The 20,661-nt window shown below is 38.1% G+C and overlaps 1 protein-coding gene across 2 annotated transcripts in view; it reads right to left on the reverse strand.

The window, feature by feature from the left end:
- Nucleotides 1-20,661, reverse strand: part of COL19A1 (collagen type XIX alpha 1 chain) — a 415,341-nt gene that overhangs the window by 212,091 nt on the left and 182,589 nt on the right. For both annotated transcript variants that reach the window (XM_051855527.2, XM_051855528.2), the window contains exons 13-15: nt 17,642-17,695; nt 6,907-6,960; nt 5,363-5,398 (exon numbers count right to left, since the gene is read on the reverse strand). In XM_051855527.2, coding sequence (XP_051711487.1) covers nt 5,363-5,398; nt 6,907-6,960; nt 17,642-17,695 — 144 coding nt within the window. The remainder of the gene's footprint in view (nt 1-5,362; nt 5,399-6,906; nt 6,961-17,641; nt 17,696-20,661) is intronic.

Genomic DNA, 20,661 nt, shown 5'->3' on the forward strand with positions numbered 1-20,661 from the left:
GACATATTATTATGGTCATTATTATGGTCATATTATCATTCATCCAACACGCTCTTTTATCTTACACTGAGCCTCATGCATTTATTTTACCTCATCATCTCTAGTTGGTACTTTTTTTAAAAAAGATTTATTTTATTTATTTGAAAGACAGAGTTACACATTTTCTTTATCCATTCATCTGATGATTGATACTTTGGTTGTTTATATATTTTGGCTATTGTGAACAGTGGTGCTACAAACATGGCAGATCAGGTATCTCTTTGATACAACGAGTTTATGTCTTTGGGGTATATGCCCAGCACTGGGATTGCTGATCACATGGCAATTCTATTTCTAGTTGTCTTTTTTTTTTTTTAGGATTTACTTGGTTTTCTTCAGAGTTATGGGGAGAGGGGCAGCGGAGGGAGGGAGAGGAAGGGAGGGAGAGAAAGAGGGAAGAAGAGAGAGAAAGAGAGAGAAGAAGAGAGAGGGGGAGATGCCTTCCATCTTAAACAGTGCTGATCGCTATTTCTAGTTTTTAAAGAAATCTCCACACAGTTTTCCACAGCAGCTGTACTAATTTAAATTTCTACCCACATTTTATAAGAGGCCCCCTCTCCCTTTTCTTTAAGATTTACTTACCTGAGGCAGAGTTACAGTCAGAGAGAGGGAGAGACAGAGAGAGAAGTCTTCCATCCACTGGCCCACACCCTAAATGGCTACCAACAGCCAGAGCTGAATGGATCCAAAGCCAGAGCCATGAGTTTCTTACATGTCTTCCACGTAAGCACAGGAGCCCAAGCATTTGGACCAGCCTCTGCTGCTTTCCCAGGCCATTAGCAGGGAAGTGGATCGGAAGTGGAGCAGCTGGGACTAGAACCAGAGCAAATATGGGATGCTGTCACTACAGGTGGAGGATTAAACTATGATGCCACAGCACTGGCCCCCAGTAAGAGTTCCCCTTTTGAGGTCTGTGTCTTGATGCAGATTAAGCCACCACCTATGACATCAGCATCCCACAATTGGAGTGTGGGTTTGAGTACTGGTTCGTCCACTTCTGATCCAGTTCTCTGCTAATGTGCCTCAAAGATGGCAGAAGATGGTCCAAGAAGTTAGGCCCTCATGTAGGAGACCTGGATGGAATTCCAGGCTCTTGGCTTCATTCTGGTCCAGCCCCAGTCATTGCAGCCATTTAGGGACTTAACCAGAGGGTAGAAGAGCTCGCTCTCTCCATCTTCCTCCACCTACAACTGTCTTTCAAATAAATAAATAAAATGAATCTTTTAAAAACATTGAAACAAAGAGAGTTCCCCTTTCTCCATGTCTTTGCCAGAATTTGTTGCTCTCTTTTGAATGACAGCCATTGTGTTAGAGTGATATCTTCTTGTGGTTTCAATTTGCTAATGATACTGAGCATTTTTTTTTTTTTTTGTATATTTGTTGGCCACTTGTAGCTTTTCTTTCGAGAACAGTCTATACAGGTCCTTTGCCCATTTTTAAAGTGGATTTTTTTTTGTGGCTATTGTTGCTGAGTTGAGCTGTTAATATATTCTGTATATCAATCCTCTGTCAGATAAATAGCTTGCAACTATTTTCTCCCATTCTGTTGGATGTCTCTTCATTCTACTGATTGTTTCCCTGGATGTTCAGAAGCTTATGAGTTTGATGTAATCCCATTTGTCTAATTTTTGTTTTTGTTACCTGTGCTTTGGTGGTCTTATACAAGAAGTCATCACTTATACCAATGTCTTAAAGTGTTTCTCCTACATTTCTTTCTGGCAATTTCATTATCTCAGGTCTTAAATTTAGTTCTTTGATCATATGTTGAGTTTTTTTTTTTTTGTATATGGTGAGAGGTGGGGATATAATTTCATTCTTCTACATATGTATGTCCAATTTTGCCAGCACCATTTATTGAAGGGATGCTTTCTCCAATGTATGGTTTGGGACTTCTGTCAAAAATCAGCTGGCTTTATGGGTTTAATTTCTGGGCTGTCTATTCTGTTCCATTGAGCTATGTGTTTGGTTTTACATTAATACCATGCTGTTTTACTTATGATAGCTTCATAGTATATCTTGAAATCAGGTATTGTGATTCTCCAGCTTGGTTTTTGCTCAAGATTGCTTTGGTTATTCTGGGTCTTTTGTGATTACACATGAATTTTAGAATTGTTTTCTAATTTTGTCAAGAATATCATTGATATTTTGATAGGGATTGCATTGAATCTATAGATTGCTTTAGGCAGTACAGACATCTTAACATTATTAATTCTTCCAATCCAGGAGGGACACCAAGCTAACCTCAACATTTACAATGTTCTTGAACATTCTGCATCAAAAAGGAATTGTCCCTACATCAGTAATCTCAATGTTGCCTTGTACTCAACTACCACTTCCCTCATTTCTCATTAGACAAAATATGAATAAAAGTAAAGCAAATATAAAATATATGACCCAGAGAGGAGCAGGGTATTTTCTCAGGGCAGCTCAGCAGCATATGCTTGGCCAGCTTCTAGAGTTCCATACCCGGGAGCTGCCAGTGCTGGTGGTCCTGCTCAGGAAAGGGTCATTGCGGATTTGCTCATAGATTCTAAATATGCAGGTGGAATTTAGGCCTCTAGAAGAAAGTCATCAGAAACCAAATCTTAGCCTCTAAAGGGAGTCAGATTGGGTATTTCTGATACAATTGCTGATGTAAGGAGTAATTTTAAACTGCACAAGAGGTAAAAGGAGAAGCTGTAGAAGAAAGTATTAGACAAGCTTTGAGAACAGTAGTTCTCAAACTTGTCTCCACAGTAGAATCACTTAAAACAAAACAAAACAAAACAAAACTTACAGCAACTGTTGCCTGAGTCCTTCCCTAGAGATTCTGACTATATTGGTAAATGGTAAAGCCTGGGAATTAGATTTTTTAAAGCACTTTGGGTGACTACAATGTGCAGTCAAGATGGAGAACCGCTGACCTATGGGACAAAGCCAGGAACTGGGAAGAGGGTTCTAAGCCCTTGTGACACAGTTTGACTGGAGGAGCAGCAGTTTCTGCATCTTCTAGGGTCTTGCTAGAAGTGTAGAATCTCAGGCCTCAGTTCAGACTCTCGAAGAGGGAAAACACACAATTGAACAAGACCCCTGAATGGCTTCGATACCTAATAAGCTTTTAGAGGCATAAAGGCACCTGAACCACCGAAGTGCTTGAATGGCTGGATTAAGGCTGTAATTAAAATTGTCTTCCTAGCTTCAGTCCCTTACAGTTCATCAAGCTACAGGTCTTCTATGTTAACTTAGTTTTAGTCCCTAATGGAAAGATAAATTTTTTATTACTACACATAAAGTTGAATTTCAAATAAAAGCTAGACATATCAAAAACGCTAAAATAATTAGGTAGAAAGTTTGATCCATTATACTATCCATAAATAATGGTTAACTGTAGCTGCATATATAGATCTTCCTTAGGGAGCTTTTGAAATTTATCTTACATCACATCTATTGAATCAGAATTTCTAGAGGTGGAACACTTGACATTGGTAAATCTCTCCAGTGGATTTTAGTGTGCAGCTGGTTTTGGGGATGAACTCTAGTTTACTATATATCAGTGCCTCATTCAATCCAAATATACTGCAGTCAGTCATTTGGTTTTCTGGAAGACTATTATCAATTACTTCATTTAATAATGTAACACTTATCTTATAAGATCAATTAAATATTTAGAACATGTTAAATTGGATTCATTTCAGTTCATCCCTATTTCATAGGTAACAGCTGATCACCTACATTAATAAAGGAAGTAATGGCAAGCATATGAAATAGTAAAATCTAAATCATATTAATATTTTACTTAATGAAATGAAACATTTTATTTCGTAGTGCTTGTGGTTTTAGGCAAGTATAAAAATTAGCTTGTACTCCCCAAGTGCCTGCCAGCTGAATGGTGCAGAGACATCTACAAGGTGTTCCTTGGCAGAAAGAAAGCTGCTATGGAAAATCTACCAAGTAGATATAGTCCAATATAATTTTCAGGGAGGATCCAAAATTACATTTGAGAAAAAAATGATACATGCAGACTGCATATTGGTCCTCAAGCATGAATGGAAAATAGGAAATCAAATCACTAAAACTAAAGTGGTTGAGCATATCACTTAGCTGAAGCGAAACAGGCATGTATCCTGAATAAAATGAGTAGGTTTAACTCTAAATTACTGCCCCAAACTTTTAAACTCCAAAAAAGTAGAAAAATATTAAATATACAGTTTCCATTTCATATTGAAAGTATAAACCAAAGCTTAAACACAGAATTTCACTGATAATAGAATCCAGTTATTTCCAGGTAAGTCACCTGATTGTCTCCTATCAAGAAACATTTGTTTTTCACTAAGAGATGCAAAGATTATTTAAGATAGTATTAGCATATTGTTCATAATGGGATTTTTCAAGTACAACGATAAATACAAATATTATAAAATTCACACAGCCTTCGAGATTCTGGTGCTCTTCCTGACCATAAAACCCCATCCAGCTCATTAGAAGACTCCTTTGAGACAGGCTTTGGATTACTGAGAATTTAAATGCTTAATTTATTTCTCTAGCAATATCAATTATAAAATCAAGAGATGATATACTCTTTAGTTTATTTTAGTAATATATAACTTCTAAATTTTTTTTTTATTTTTTATTTATGTAAGGTGAACAAATTTCTAACTATCCTCTTTTCTGAGGTTTAGACTCTTTCTTAGACCCACTGAAAACCTTTAAAAACCCATGAAGAAAATCTGTGATAGTAAGTTGTATCTAAATATAAAAATATTTTTAATTATATATAATTAAATGTTTAATAAATGATGGATCATTTGAGAACACTCCTATAACACACATACTAAAAACTTTTCTTTTCACATTCGTTACACAAATATCACCTGCAAAAATTTGAGATCCAAATTACACAGGAAATCTACAATGGTGTTGGACAGGTTTGGGGAAATATGATAATAAATTAGCATAGACAGCTATCAGCCATTGTGTGATTATGGTTTCATTTATTAGCTTTTAGAGTAAGTAGAAACTATCACTGTTTCCACTTACTTTAAATATGATGTTAAGAATGTATAATCAAACACTGAAGGAGAAGATGATGAGCCTTTCTGAGGACAGAGAAAATTGCTCATGGTAGGTACTGAATCCAGACTTTTATAGTAACTCCCTTATGACCCCTGGTCAAGTGCTTCACTGTTGTGGGCAGATGTGCCATTTTTAAAATATAAAGTCAAATTAAATGTACTTGAAGATCATTCTTAATCTGATTTAAATTTTGGTTTGGTCATGATGTAGTATGACTAATAAGTAGGATAACAGATTTAATTGTTGAGTTTTTGATTTCAAGAATACTTACTGTTAAGGCTGGTAGTCCTGGAGGTCCCATGTCTCCCTAAAATAGATTAAAGAAAAGCTGCAGTTTCCAATAAATTTCTGAGTGGATAGAAGCAATATTCATAGATAAATCTTGAAGGACAGAAATAAAACTTCATCTTCATAGTAGTCTCTGCATAACAAACTATCACGTGCCCATTACCTCTCACTATATAAAAATCATCTGGTGCATCCCTGTGTGTGTGTTTTTTTTTTTTTTTTTCAGCAGCAGAACTTGTTCTGAAATGCTAGAATAATCTGATTTTCTATTCTTTTATTAATCCAAAATTAGAATATCTTTTAAAGTATGGTTACATGCTAATGGAGCAGCTGGAACGCATCAGAGGTAGAAAACTTTTCTGACAAAGTTAGCATGAGGATCAGCAGAAATAATAAGTGGATCTCCCACTTCATGCCTCCCAGCTGCCATAAGCAGTTCCCATGACCTCCTCTAAAGCTCTGCTGAATTGGCACTGCTGTTGCCATCAACAGTAAGAGGCTTTGCCTGTTTATTTTTAATTATTAATTTTCTTTTCTGACCTACATGAATACAAACTTTAGGTAGAAATATTGATAAATTATTTAAAAGTCTTTACAAATCGTTCAACTGAAAGTTCACTATTTTCCAATTTGAATGTAATTTGCACACTTTATTGTCTCAGGAACTCTATTTCATAAGAACCCTCGTTCATTAAGACCAAGCATAGTTGCTGTGCCTCTCATTTAGATGAACACTGTGGAGAACACACACTGTGTGGTGTGTGGTGCCGTGATGCTGGATTCCTACATTCAGAGTTTCCTCAGCACTTGCTCTTTCTCAACAAATATTTTCAAATGTTAAGTTTTAGCATTATATCATCATTAATTTTTAGAATTGAATTAAAATAACCAATAGTTGTTAAGGAACAACTGAAAACCAATTTGTAAGGTCACTTGTAACACAGAGATAAAATATTGCAAAGAGGGATTTCTAAATGTGCTGAGAATGAAGGAAAAACTAGAGTGCAATACACAATTTGCACTCAATGACCTTATTCAAAATAATTCCTCCTATATTATTTGTTAATTTTCTGTTTAAGGTCACTGCCAATATGCCATTAGGAAATTGCATATGAGAAAAAGTGACAAGAAATGGGACATTTAGACTAAGACTGAGATACAAAATTAGCTTCCTTTCCGGAAAAGCCACCTGCTTCACCATGATGGTAGCAGCTCAGTGTTGTTGGCTGAATGCCCTGACGCAGGACACATTTGCTAACTTGGTGACTGAATACGCAATGCTGCTAAGCACGGGTGAGAAAAGGGAAGTCTTATAACCACAAGTGAATGTCAATTAGCAATTGTGCATTTAGTCTCTTCAAACTAATTAAGTGAACCAAAAGGTTTTTCTTGTTCAGATGCTTTTAAGATAACAGCCTTTGGTTAATTTTAAAATGTTTCTGGCAATTAGTATCAACAAGAAATCACTGCATAGATTTTCAGAGCATTCTTAAAAAAGGAAAAAGCTGACACTTTTTGGGTCAATACCTTTTCTCCTTTTGGGCCAGGTGGACCACGAGGACCCAAGTCACCTTTCAGACCCTGTGCAAAGAATATAACCAATATGATTTCTATACACATTTCACAGAAAGCTTCAATTTATAACAAGTTTATTAGTAACAGAATAAATCATAATTTACTGAATTCCCAAATCCCATTCTTCCCTTTGTAATATAAAAAGAAAGAGAGACAACTGGCACTAAAATGATAAGCAACATCTGTGCTTTGGTGGGTACAGATACATTAAATCAGCACGAGTCCTCAATACTGCATATTTGTGCAACTTTGCTTCCTGCTAAAATTACATTAATTCACCATCTGGGAGAACATCATTTAGTTCTATATGGGCTTTTAAGTATCCACTTTGGATTAAATTTGTGGATGTTGTAAATACCTCTGATTTAGCATTAATTTGGCCTTTATCAAGCTTGCCAAAAAAAATTCAAGAGCTATCAAAAACATTTCCATGTCTCTATCAAGATATCTAATTGTGTGTGTGTTGGGGGGAAGTGAAGGAATGAAGGATGCATTTTTTTTTAATCACTCACAAAGCTAGAGTTGTAGTATCTTATTTTAAAGTATACTTTATTTCTTGAATTTCTGTATTTTAACCTGGATTTATAAAGATATCAAATGAAAGTATAAAAGGTGTAGACAGACTATCTGATATTTTCATGAATCCTCAAAGACTCTTAGATGTTTTAATGGATATTTTAGTTGATCCGACTCAAAACTGACAGCTTTCAGGAATACAATAGAGGAGTCAGTTCTATAGCTGAACATATCCACAGTGTAAATAGAAGAAAAGTTAGATAGACACATCCTCACTGTGTGGTACACAGGAAAAACATCTTCTTTCATCTTTAATTTGACACATTAGATGAAAAAAGAACAATGATGAAAATGGAGGGGGAGAGGGAGAGAGAGAGGGAGAGAGGGACGTCTTCCATCCACTGATTCATCCCTAAGTGGCTGCAATGGCCAGAACTGTGTCAATCTGAAGCCAAGAGCTTCTTCCCAGTGTCCCATGTGGGTGCAAGGGCCAAAGGACTTGGGCCATGTTCTACTGCTTTCCCAGGCCATAGCAGAGAGCGGAATTGGAAGTGGAGCAGCAAGGACTTGAACCAGCAGCCACAGGCTGCAGCTTTAACAACTACACCACAGTGCCAGCCCCACTTTTAAATTCTTGAAATGTGATTAGTCTGAATTGAGATGTGCTACTGGACTTCTAATATCTGGTATACAAAGAAAATATAAAATATCTAATTAATACTTTTTATATTGATTATATGTTGAAATTATAATATTTGGTATATTATATTAAATATTAAAAGTATTTTCACTCATTTGTTTTTGCTTTTCTTAATATGGCTATAAGAATGTATACCATGTTCACATTTGTCTTAAATTTGTGGCTATCATTATATTTCTATTGGATTTTACTGCTTCAGAGATCCCAAAACAAGAAGTTGATGTGTCCTTTTCTCAATTAGGCCTGGACCTTGGCCTCCAGCCTGCCTATGACCTGTCCAGCTTGGTTACAGCAATAATCACGCTAAGCTAGTTTAGAGAGAATTCCTAACCCTTGATATCTTTTCTTTCTTCCCTCCCTTTGAAGAGATCAAATTATTTATGCCTAAGCCCCTGGCCCACCTTTGGCAAGATTCATCTTGGATCAGTTTAGCAAGATTCACTTTACACTTGATGCCTCCTCTTTAACATTCCACCCACGATCCCCCTCACCCTGCTCTTTGTATATAAATCCCCACTTCCCTGACTGCAGTCCCCTTCTTGCAATAGTCTTGAATAAAAGGTCTTTCTTACCACTTAGAACTAAAGCTGCAAGAATAATTTTTTCTTTAATGCAACAAGGTTCTTTCCTCCATGGAACTTAGAAGAGTAACTGACAATAAATGGGTCATACAGTTGAATATGATGAATAAACATGGAAAGAGCTACTAAGTCAGGTGAGTAGTCAGAGTGACTTGTGTGTGAAAGTGACATGCATTGTTTCAGAAGGATACAAACACGTAATGATTGTGGGGAAAAGTGTATGATGCCCCAAATTTCCCAAGGAGAAAAGACTATCATGAGCATGCAGGTAAGTAGGAGAGGATTAAGTCAAGGTTAGCCGGAAGTTATGGTACATGAAGGATTGCAAGGCACTTTGAGGAAGATGGATTTTGTTCTAAGTGCAAGTAGAAAGCCTCTTAAATATTTTAGGTGGACAAATAGCATGATAGGGCTGCTTACCCGCCCCCTCCCCCATGACTACAATGTGATGTGAAACAGATTGTAGACAGCAGGAGTGAAAGCCGAAAAGTGTCTATAACAGCTTTCTTCTATATGTGTGTATGTATATATATATATATATGTATATATATATTTAATATAACAGCTTTCTAGACAAAAAGCAGAATGGCAGGATTAGGGTAGTCACAGTGGATATGGAGCTGGGAGGCGAGCCAGGCAGATGTGGTGAAGGCAAGGGTGGGAAACAAAAGTTCCAAGACTGACTGGTACTTGATATAGATAATTGGATGAGAGGTTATGCCACTTTCTGAGAAATGTTTTAAAAGATTATCTCACTTCTTGCTCATGTAAAACTGTACAGTGTGGACAAACATGGAAAAAGAAATGGCTAATAATGATTCCATGTAATTATTGAATATCTACAGACATATAAGACTAAGCTATATACTCCTTATAAATAAGTGAATATGAAGGGATAACTTCTTTTTTTTACTTTTATTTAATGAATATAAATTTCCAAAGTACGGCTTATGGATTACAATGGCTTCCCCCCCATATCGTTTCTCCCACCCGCATCCCTCCCCTTTCCCACTCCCTCTCCCCTTCCATTCACATGAGGATTCATTTTCGATTCTCTTTATATACAGAAGATCAGTTTAGCATACATTAAGTAAAGATTTCAACAGTTTGCTCCCACACAAACATAAAGTGAAAAATAATAGATGATTTTTTAAATGACTATGAAATCAGATCAGACCTATTGTCATGTTTAATCCCAGTGAGAGTCAAGTTGGGAATTGATAATTTCTTCTTCTTTTTTTCTACAGAAGATCAGTTTAGTGTACATTACGTAAAGATTTCAACAGTTTGCACCCCCATAGAAACACAAAGCGAAATATACTGTTTGAGTACTCATTATAGCATTAAGTCTCAATGTACAGCACATTAAGGACAGAGATCCTACATGAGGAGTAAGTGCACAGTGACTCCTGTTGTTGACTTTACAAATTGACACTCTTGTTTATGGCATCAGTAATCTCCCTATGCACCAGTCATGAGTTTCCAAGGCTATGGAAGCCTTTTGAGTTCACCGACTCTTATCTTGTTTAGACAAGGTCATATTCAAAGTGGAGGTTCTCTCCTCCCTTCAGAGAAAGGTACCTCCTTCTTTGAAGACCTGTTCTTTGAAGGGATAACTTCTAAAAATGAAAGGGACCATTAGCCATGCCGCTCATGAGAATAGTTAACTCTGGAGTAGAGTGTAGAATAGGAAAGCAGCTTACACCAAGTTCTTGGTTCACTGGTTCCAATTAAGACTATAATTCATAACAAACATATATATATTATTTTGTAGGAATAAATTAAAATTTTTAAAGATTCCTTCTTGACAAATTAACTCTAAATGTAACATCTAGAGAATAACTTATTGGTGGTTTAATCAACTAACTGTTCAATCAACTATGGTCAGGAAGGAGGAGAGGGTAAAATATAATCAATTACAAGTTGATGTGACTATTAATCATTATCATTGAAGAATATGGCGGAAGTGAAGGAATTAGTTTCCAGGGATGCCTATGTCTACAAAGCACTCAAGACTTCAGATATGTGTAGTTTAGGAGCCACAGGAGAAGAATGGCATTGCATACAGCACTTGGGGTAATTTATTTAGGCATCCAAATAGAATAGGTATAAGTAATAGCTATTTTGAAGGGTTATTCGATGAATCATAGTTGTAAAACCATTTAGCACATGGCATGAACTCAATAAATGTTGCTTTTACTTTTCAAGTCTAGGTTTATGGATAATTAATAGTTGTTTCTGCTCAGTTTTATACTTCATTTGATGGATATGAACAACTGTGCTTTTGCTCACATAGGATCGAATGGAATTGAGAAGTACTATATTCATCAACCTTCTACTTTTATGGCCAGTAAAGTGGACCCATGTAACTCATGTCCTCCTGTGACAAAGTACAATGTTGTTAAAGCCATGACATTGTAATAGGCTCTGAGGAACAGATCAGTAATGCTTTTTTGAAGTGCAATTTTTCTGCTCATGTCATACCAGTGCTATCAATGGTTATTGAGTTCTAGGCAGAAAAGGCACAGCATTTACCATCAAGCATCACATGGAGCAAACTTTGAATCCAATACTGAATAAGATGACTACCTATTATTAAGGGTTCCAATATAACTCATGGATATAAATGATTTCCAAAACACAGTGGTTGACTGCATATAATGTGCAGAGAGGCACTTTTATCTAAGGACAAGATGGAAGCAACTAGAGTCATTAAAGCAGGTAGACTATGAAATTAATTCTTATTGGAAATCCTACTTCTTATGGGATGTAGCATCTTTAAAACTCAGATTATTAAAACAATGCTATTTGTTAAAATTTTTAACCCACTAAAATTAATCTTTTGCCCCAGCTTCCACTGACTGCATCTTTTCCCCCTAACAATGGCAACAGCTGTGCCAGTTACTAGCTCTACTTTTGTGATTTCAATAGTTTCGTACTTAGTAATGCAGACTGCATTTGTATAAGGAGATTATAACATGATTATTTTAGAAACATCAGATGTTGTCATTCTAATAAAGGATGTTTTAAAGACCATAATGAAGATGCAGAAGTGAAGACTAAACTCAAAGACTGAATTCTATTTTTTCGAGGTTATATAATCCAAAAACACCAGTAAATGCAGACAAATCTGTTGGAGTTAAATGTGCCTTGCTAAATCTCATTTCTATTAATACTAGATATTTATCTAACTCTTACTATATGCTACACACTGTTCTAAATGCTGTATGTCTGATAACCCTTTCAACCCTAACCAAAAAAGAACTATAAGGCAAGTAATATTGGAATTATTATCCCATTATTAAAATAAAGGCATGAAGCACAAAAAAAGATTAGTATAGTTTGCCAACAGAGCTGGGATTTGAACCCATGTAGTCTGGCCTCAAAGGTCAAAATAAAAAAACTTATGATACTCTTTCATGTCTGTTCTAGGATACCATTGTGGAATGTAACTCATCTTAGATCACACTCAAAATCATGTAATTACACACTAGAATGTGTATAAAACGGAGGTCTCATATTCTGAGGGTTGAATTCTATCTCTGACAATTTTAATACATGTTTGGTAGGCATTAAACTATGAGTACGCATGTGTTTAGTAACACTATGGAGATCTACCAAAATTTTAGACATAAACAATCTGTCAATGATGCAATTAGAGAGATATCAGAACATTTTGTTGTTGTTGTTCAGTGGCTAGGGGCTGGTGCTGGCATAAGTTTTAAGTTTGTGTGTCTCAAGGACGGTAAACATTCTGCTCTTGCAAGACAGTCCCACATGGCAAGGAATTGTCTTGCCGAAAATGTCAGTAGTGCCCATGGAAAAAATCTGAACTATGGTATTCTTCCCTTTAATTTAAGGCTTACACTTTTTTTTTTTTTTTTTTTTTTTTTTTACAGCCACAGTGGACAATGAGAGAGAGAGAGACAGAGAGAAAGGTCTTCCTTTGCAGTTGGTTCACCCTCCAATGGCCGCCGCGGCCGGCGCACTGCGCTGATCCAATGGCAGTAGCCAGGTGCTTCTCCTGGTCTCCCATGGGGTGCAGGGCCCAAGCACTTGGGCCATCCTCCACTGCACTCCCTGGCCATAGCAGGGAGCTGGCCTGGAAGAGGGGCTACCGGGACAGAATCCGGCTCCCGGACTGGGACTAGAACCTGGTGTGCCGGCGCCACAAGGCGGAGGATTAGCCTAGTGAGCCGCGGCGCCGGCTGGCTTATACTTTCTAAAGTGAGTTGCTCATTTCATGGGAAAGTTGGCACAGAAGACATCACTATAATATACATTAACATCAAAATGTATGTAATGTATAGCAATAAAGACTATTAAATAAAAGAAGGTTGGATCCATTTAGCAGAAATATTAAATCATTTCAATTTATTCTGACTTGGAAAGTGGCCTCAGTGAGCTGGTTCATTGAGTTTGTTCACTATGCATTCTAAGGGAATATTTCTGAAGTTACAATCCCATCATGGCTTGACTTTAATTCAAATTAAATAGCCTTTATAGCACCTTTCACTTCCTGAGAATGTATACCTGTGCTTATTGAAAGTCAGAGTGAACTGTCATAGATACCAAATTATTTTAGCTTCCAAAGTCAGTTTTTTTAAGCATTGAAAAGTAGGCAATGACATATGGCATGATTTAGTGAGAAAAATGAGATTCTTCAGCCATTCAGGGTCAAAGGCTGATTTTTAGTATTTTCTAAAATAAACTTGTTTAATTTTCTAAGCCTCTATTTCTTGCCTCTGAAAACAGGGATGCTATTCTGCCCGCTCTAGCTAGCTCATAAAGCTGAAGGAGGGATGAGTTTCTCCTCCTGAAAACGGTTTATAAATTATAACTCAATATTAACCACACCACCACCACCAATAGTGTAATAAAAGAGCATTTGATTCTTTACTTCCAAGGATAGCAGAGGGGAAAGAGGAGAACGTTCATTACTTTTTATTTCTCTTTAGTCATGACTCCTGAATATCTCTGGCAAAATTGAGGAAAGGAAAACAACATCATCTACATATTAATTAAGGAACCAAGTGAGAAAAGTTAATGTACTTTGTCATGCTTTATGGCGCACTTAATGAACTACATTAGACAATTATGGTGCTAAGGAAATGGCACCCCTGTGACTGGGACACGTGAGGAGAAAGGGTCACACATGCAGGCTGTGAACTTGCTCAGCAAGCTGGTGGGTCTTACTCTGATTCGGAACTCATACAGTGGCTGCCAGAAACTCTGACTTAAATACGTGTGTACCAATTGATTAACTCTAAAAAGCTACATTTATTTTCAGGCAACATAAAAAATGTTTCCAAGTCTCTAAATTAATGTGAATATATTTTAGGGTCCAACCCCTCAAATAACCTTGCTTTTATTCAGAGAACTTCCACTTTGACCATGGCCTTGTCTAAATATTATCAGAGTCAGTGAACTCAGGGCACTTCCATAGCCTTGGCACCTCATGACAAGAGCCTAGGGTGATTACTGATGCCACAAACAAGAGTGTCAATTTGTTACGTCAACAACAGGAGTCACTGTGCACTTACTCCTCATGTAGGATCTTTGTCCTTAGTGTGCTGTACATTGAGATTTAATGCTATAACTAGTACTCAAACAGTATTTTTCACTTTATGTTTCTGTGTGGGAGCAAACTGTTGAAATCTTTACTTAATGTATGCTAAACTGATCTTCTGTAGATAAAGAGAATCGAAAATGAATCTTGATGTGAATGGAAGGGGAGAGGGAGTGGGAGAGGGGAGGGTTGCGGGTGGGAGGGACGTTATGGGGGGGAGCCATTATAATCCATAAGCTGTACTTTGGAAATTTATATTCATTAAATAAAAGTTAAAAAAAATTATTTGAAAAAATTCTTTATTTCAATCCTAACACTATATCTGTGAACTTCTGAGAAAAATCTTTGTTTTGCCCCCTCTGTCTCAGAGAGCCTACATGGGTTGTCTTTTACAACACTGTAGTTAACTTCTTTTGATGAGTCTACCTCTCTCACAAGTTACCACCTTCCAGATGGTTGAAATGTTGGGCTACTTGTGAGTTTTCACTCTAGTCAAGGGCTAAATCATATGTATTTTATTTGAAATATCATCCCCTGTATCTTTCTTTCCACTGTTATCCTCATTTAGGCCATAATTACTTACATTTTAAACTATCATAGTAATTGCTCAAATGAAAATTCAGGAGGTAGTTCATTGAAAACCTACTCCAAATAGTTACTAAGTACTAGGGATTCCAAGCCAGTGTCTTTGCTGTCATACAGAGTACAACAGAAAGAATCGAAAATACAAAGTTCTATCCATTTGAGCACTCATTGTGGAATGAATATTTATTTAAATACTTTATTTAAATAAATCTCTGGTCAGAAGAGGCAGTGTTATGGGACAAATAATCAGGCCCTTGCAGCTCTCTGCCTGGATAGATAGCCAATGCAGCAGAGGTGAGTGTTGATAAGAAGAACAAGTTTATTTAAAGAACCCAGCACCTTGGGGAAAGAGATCTCTTGATCCAAATGTGCTCTTTCTACAGAACAAACCACAAAAGGGGTTTTAAAAGACAAGGCTAGCTTCTAAGGGAGGTTAGAAATACTCGGCTGGGTTCCTGTTTTGTTTTTCCACAATGCCTTCCATGTAGCAGAGATTCTAAAAACATGAATGGAGCTGGCTCAGTGGGTTAAACCACCAACTGCAGCACCAACATTCAATATGGGAGCCATTTTGAGTTCTAGCTGCCCCACTTCTGATCCAGCTTCCTGCTAATTCACTTGAGAAAGTAGTGGAAAATTGTCCAAGTCCTTGAGTCCTGGACCCACATGGGAGACCTAGATGAAGCTCTTAGCTCTTGTAGCCAGGTGGGGAGTCAACCAGCTATCAGAAGATCTCTCTCTGCTCTGTCTCTCCCTCTCTGTAATTCTGCTTTCAAATAAATAAATAAATCTTTTTTAAAAATCTGAATGAATGCTCAAATCTCATGCCTTTAAAATCTGTAATCTTAATAATCTCATTTTATTAGGTCACAGGACATTACAGGGTCTTTAGAATCAATTCTAAGCCTATCACTTTATAGATTCTGAGAACTAATTTGCTCAGTTAGTGACAGACCTGGGACACAAACTGAGCCCCAATTTTCTACTCTAGAACTTTTATTACCATCCCTGGTTCCTCTAGTGACAAGTAGAGAAGGGAATCAAATGCTGTGTTTACGTGCATGGGCCATTCACTGTTCTGATGTTTGAGGTACTTTAACAGTTCATGGACATTGGAATTAAGGTACAAGTTTAGTCTTATTTTTCTTTTAAAGATTTATTTGTTTATTTGAAAGGCAGAGACATAGAGGCAGAGGCAGAGAGAGAGGTCCTCTCTATCTGCTGGTTCTCTCCTCAAATGGCCACAACAGCTGGAGGTAGGCCAATCCAAAGCCAAGAGCTTCTTCTGTGTCTCCTAAGGGGGTGTAGGGGACCAAGGACTTGAGCCATCCTCTAGTGGTTTCCCAGGCCATCCAGAGAGCTGGATCAGAAGTGGAGCAGCAGGGACTTGAACCAGCGCCCACATGGGATGCCAGCACTGCAAGTGGTGGCTCCATCTACCAGTTACAGTGCCAGCCCACCAGTTTACTTTGAAGCAAAACAATTAAAATCTATGTAGATTTTTCCCCATAATCTGTGTTTTCTGTAACTTTTTGAGGACTGCTTATAAGCATGGATTTCAAAACGTTTTTTGTGCCAAAATCATCTTATTTTTTATTTCATTTTCCATGAACTGTTTGATGAGCCCTTCTATAGGTTTCAAGAAGATGCAGCACTCCTCTAGCCACCAGCCACTGGTGGTAGCGCCCATTCTCTAGTGTGGGAACATAATTTCAAAGGGGGAGAGGACATAAAGGTTGTGTTCAGGATGTGAGTGATGCTTCTTAGAAGACGGTAATGCTGTTGGGGGAGGTGACAATTGATGTTCATTTCTGGGGTATTTCTCTTTTGGGGTATTCAGGTATTCCCTTACTTTGTGCACAAGTGATTGGTCTTTAGCCTCCTTTTGTACTCCAATGATCTGTCACCTACAAGTCAGTTTCATAAATCTTCTAGAGTCCTAAGGAATTGAATATAGCCTCTTATGGTGTTCCCTTATCCTTTATCCTCGGAGTAAGTAGTGGGGCCATTAGGTTCATTTAAAAATATTTAAATGAGAAAAGGAAACTGAGGAAAACAATAACTCTCATTATGCACATTTTCTCCAGTAAAATTAGCATATCTGCAATATAATAAACAGTGAGTTTCAAGGGAAGACTCACTTTTGGTCCATCCTTCAAATTTCACCCTAAGAACTGGAATGAAGTTCTGTTGGGACAGTTGTCGTAAGTAGAGGGAGGGAGCTGACTGGGGTGCAATATGTCACAGGCAACGGGATCCCTGCTCTTGAGGAGCTGGCACAGCAGGAAAAGCAACACATATACACAGTTTCCCTTTTCTTCTCATCACTGCAAAGCTATCAACACAGACTTTCTGATTGTACAGAGATATGGGGTGAGGTAAAAGGTGCATTCTGGGTGACAACACAGGCACAGTAAGAAGAAAATCTGTAATAATATAAGAAAATGGAAAACTGAAGCCTCAAAAAAAAAAAAAAACACAAATCAGAAATAGCAAAGAAGGAAGGGCTGGTAAGAATAAACCCACATGTGAAATATGCATGTATAAAACAAAGAACTACCTATAACAAAACTAAAGACCTTGGGCCCTAATGAACCAAGAAGAAAAACAATCTCAATTCTTAATTTTGTGTCATCATGGCTAGTTGTGCCAAGGATACTGAAATCTTAATAGCATTCAATAGTACAGTATATGGGCAAAATGTAAAAAGAATATTAGAAACAGAGTTAGGCTTACATCTTGTCCATTAAGGCCAGCCAGACCTGGGTCTCCTTTTGATCCTTTTTCACCCTAGGAAAAAACAATTGTGCAATGAAAAATGTTATATCTGAAAACCTTCATGAGGAAAAAAACGGAAGTCTTACCTCGTTTGGGTATTCCTAACCATTTGATTACTCTGCTAATCCCTTGAAAGAAACATTTCTGAGTCCTAAAACCAAATATAAGTTTAAAGTCTAAAAAAAGAAAAAGCTATACTTACAAAAATATTTAAAAGGTAGAAATGGAACAAGGATCGTTTATTTTTTATAAGCAAGAAAGAACTTTCTAGAGGGCAATTTGATGACAGGTGTCAAGGATCCTACTTGGCAATATATATCAAGGATTTGTTCATTTCATTAGGCCTAGTGATTTTGCCTCTAAAATTAAGTACTAAAGAAATAATCAGAAATGAAAAATTTTAGTATCAACATGTTGAGTACAATGATATTTATAGAAGTGAACAAGAAACATCTGAATGCCAAGAAACAGAGAACTGACTAAATAACTTATGGTATATAGGCATGAATGGACTATCATCCAACTATTAAAATGTTTATGAATTTTATTATATACTATGTAAAAATTCTGACTTGTAAGACACAATGGATTGACAAATACAGTGAATGAATGTTAACCAATGTCTATTTTTATTACCTTCAAGTTAAAATATAAAACAGTGCCCTATATGATGCCTTTGACATAGATATTCTCAGGCTCTGTTCTCTCAGACTCTATCCCTCAGCATAGTCTTTGCCTTGCTTTGATGATTACAAATTAACCTTGTACTAAAGACTAATGCATTGAAATGAGGGGGTTTTGTATCAGGTCCAGTCTTTGCATAGGCTCTCAAATCACAAGACTCATGAGATCATTTATCTCCCCCACAGATAACATCCTGGATTTAGATTCTGTGTTGGTGCTGGTGGTGTTGTTTTAAACAGGAATCCCTGGGCCTTCAGCAAGCGAGGTGTTAGGCATCTGCATGTTTTCCTCAGATTGGCTGGAACCCAATATGCCATCCCCAAATTCCTGAAAGAATAGAACAGCCACCCTACTGCTGACCAAGCAAAGGAGTAACACAAATACTACAGACCAACCAGAACCTGCACGTGGGCTGATCAGATACCTTTTGATTCCAACTTCAATCTCTAAGATTGCTTCCTGTTTACCCCTCCTTGGAGTCCAGGAATTAATCCACTGCTGCCCTACTCCTTGTTCTGTGATTTGCAAAGTTAAATACCTACTTTCTTCTACCACCCCAGTGTCACTGATTAGCTTGTCATGCAACAGTCGAACAGAGACGGGTTTGGGGTTTCTGCCCAAAAAAAAAGGTTCAAGATGGACACAAATACAATTGTCTGACACTACCCAAAGTGACATAACACTGTAGATTAATTACATTAGAAAAGGTGTGGCCGGCGCCGCTGCTCACTAGGCTAATCCTCTGCCTAGCGGCGCCGGCACACCGGGTTCTAGTCCCGGTCGGGGCACCGGATTCTGTCCCGGTTGCCCCTCTTCCAGGCCAGCTCTCTGCTGTGGCCAGGGAGTGCAGTGGAGGATGGCCCAAGTGCTTGGGCCCTGCACCCCATGGGAGACCAGGAAGCACCTGGCTCCTGGCTTTGGATCAGCGCGGTGCGCCGGCCGCAACGCGCCGGCCGCGGCGGCCATTGGAGGGGGAACCAACGGCAAAAGGAAGACCTTTCTCTCTGTCTCTGTCTCTCTCACTGTCCACTCTGCCTGTCAAAAAATAAAAAAAATGAAAAGGTGTAAACTTTCATTGGCACATCCTGGTGATCTATATTTGTAGTCATGATCTCTATTTTTTTTTTAGGTTTATTTTTATTTATTTGAAAGACACAGCTACAGGCCAGTGCCATGGCTCACTAGGCTAATCCTCCGCCTGCGGCGCCGGTACTCCGGGTTCTTGTCCCGGTCGGGGCGCCGGATTCTGTCCCGGTTGCTCCTCTTCCAGTCCAGCTCTCTGCTGTGGCCCAGTAGTGCAGTGGTGGATGGCCCAAGTGCTTGGGCCCTGCACCCACATGGGAAACCAGAAGGAAGCACCTGGCTCCTGGCTTCGGATCGGCGCTGTGTGCTGGCTGTAGTGGCCATTTGGGGGATGAACCAACGGAAGGAAGACCTTTCTGTCTTTCTCACTGTCTAACTCTGCCTGTCAAAAAAAAAAAAAAAAAAAAAAAAAAAAAAAAAAAGCTACAGAGAGAGGTAGAGGCAGAGAGAAGGAGAGGTCTTCCATTCCAACCCTGGTTCAATTTTTAAATTGCCACAAAGGCTGGAGTTGATCCAATCCAAAGTCAGGAGCCAAGAGCCTCTTCTGGGTCTCCCATGTGAATGCCAGGGCCATCTTCTGCTGCTTTTCCAGGCCATAGCAGTGAACTGGATAGGAAGTGGAGCAGCCAGGACTTGAACTGGCGCCCACATGGGATGCCGGCACTTTAGGGTGGGCTTTAACCTGCTGTGCCACAGCATGATTTCTATTTTGTGCCACTATAGTGACTGTTATTCTTGTCTTTCTATCTTCTATTTTTCTTCCTTCATATTTTTCTATAATGAATATTTCCATTTTCAAAATTATTAATGACGAGAAAGCATCCAATTTTAACAGATGATATATTAGATACTCTATAAAAAAGCATGAATATAGTCCTGATCATCTAAGACTATATATTATTATCATATTAGAAAAACAGGGACCAACACCATGGTGCAGTAGGTTAATCCTCTGCCTTTGGCACTGGCATCCCATTTAGGTGTCAGTTCTAGTCCTAGCTGCTCCTTTTTTTTTTTTTTTTTTTTTTTTTATTTGACAGGCAGAGTTAGACAGTGGGAGAGAGACAGAGAGAAAGGTCTTCCTTCTGCTGGTTCACTCCCCAAATGGCCGCTATGTCTGGAACTATGCCAATCTGAAGCCAGGAGCCAGGTGCTTCCTCCTGGTCTCCCATGCGGGTGCAGGGCCCAAGCACTTGGGCCATCCTCCACTG

This window comes from Oryctolagus cuniculus, chromosome 5 (assembly GCF_964237555.1).
Source record: "Oryctolagus cuniculus chromosome 5, mOryCun1.1, whole genome shotgun sequence".
NCBI classification, from domain to species: Eukaryota; Metazoa; Chordata; class Mammalia; order Lagomorpha; family Leporidae; genus Oryctolagus; species Oryctolagus cuniculus.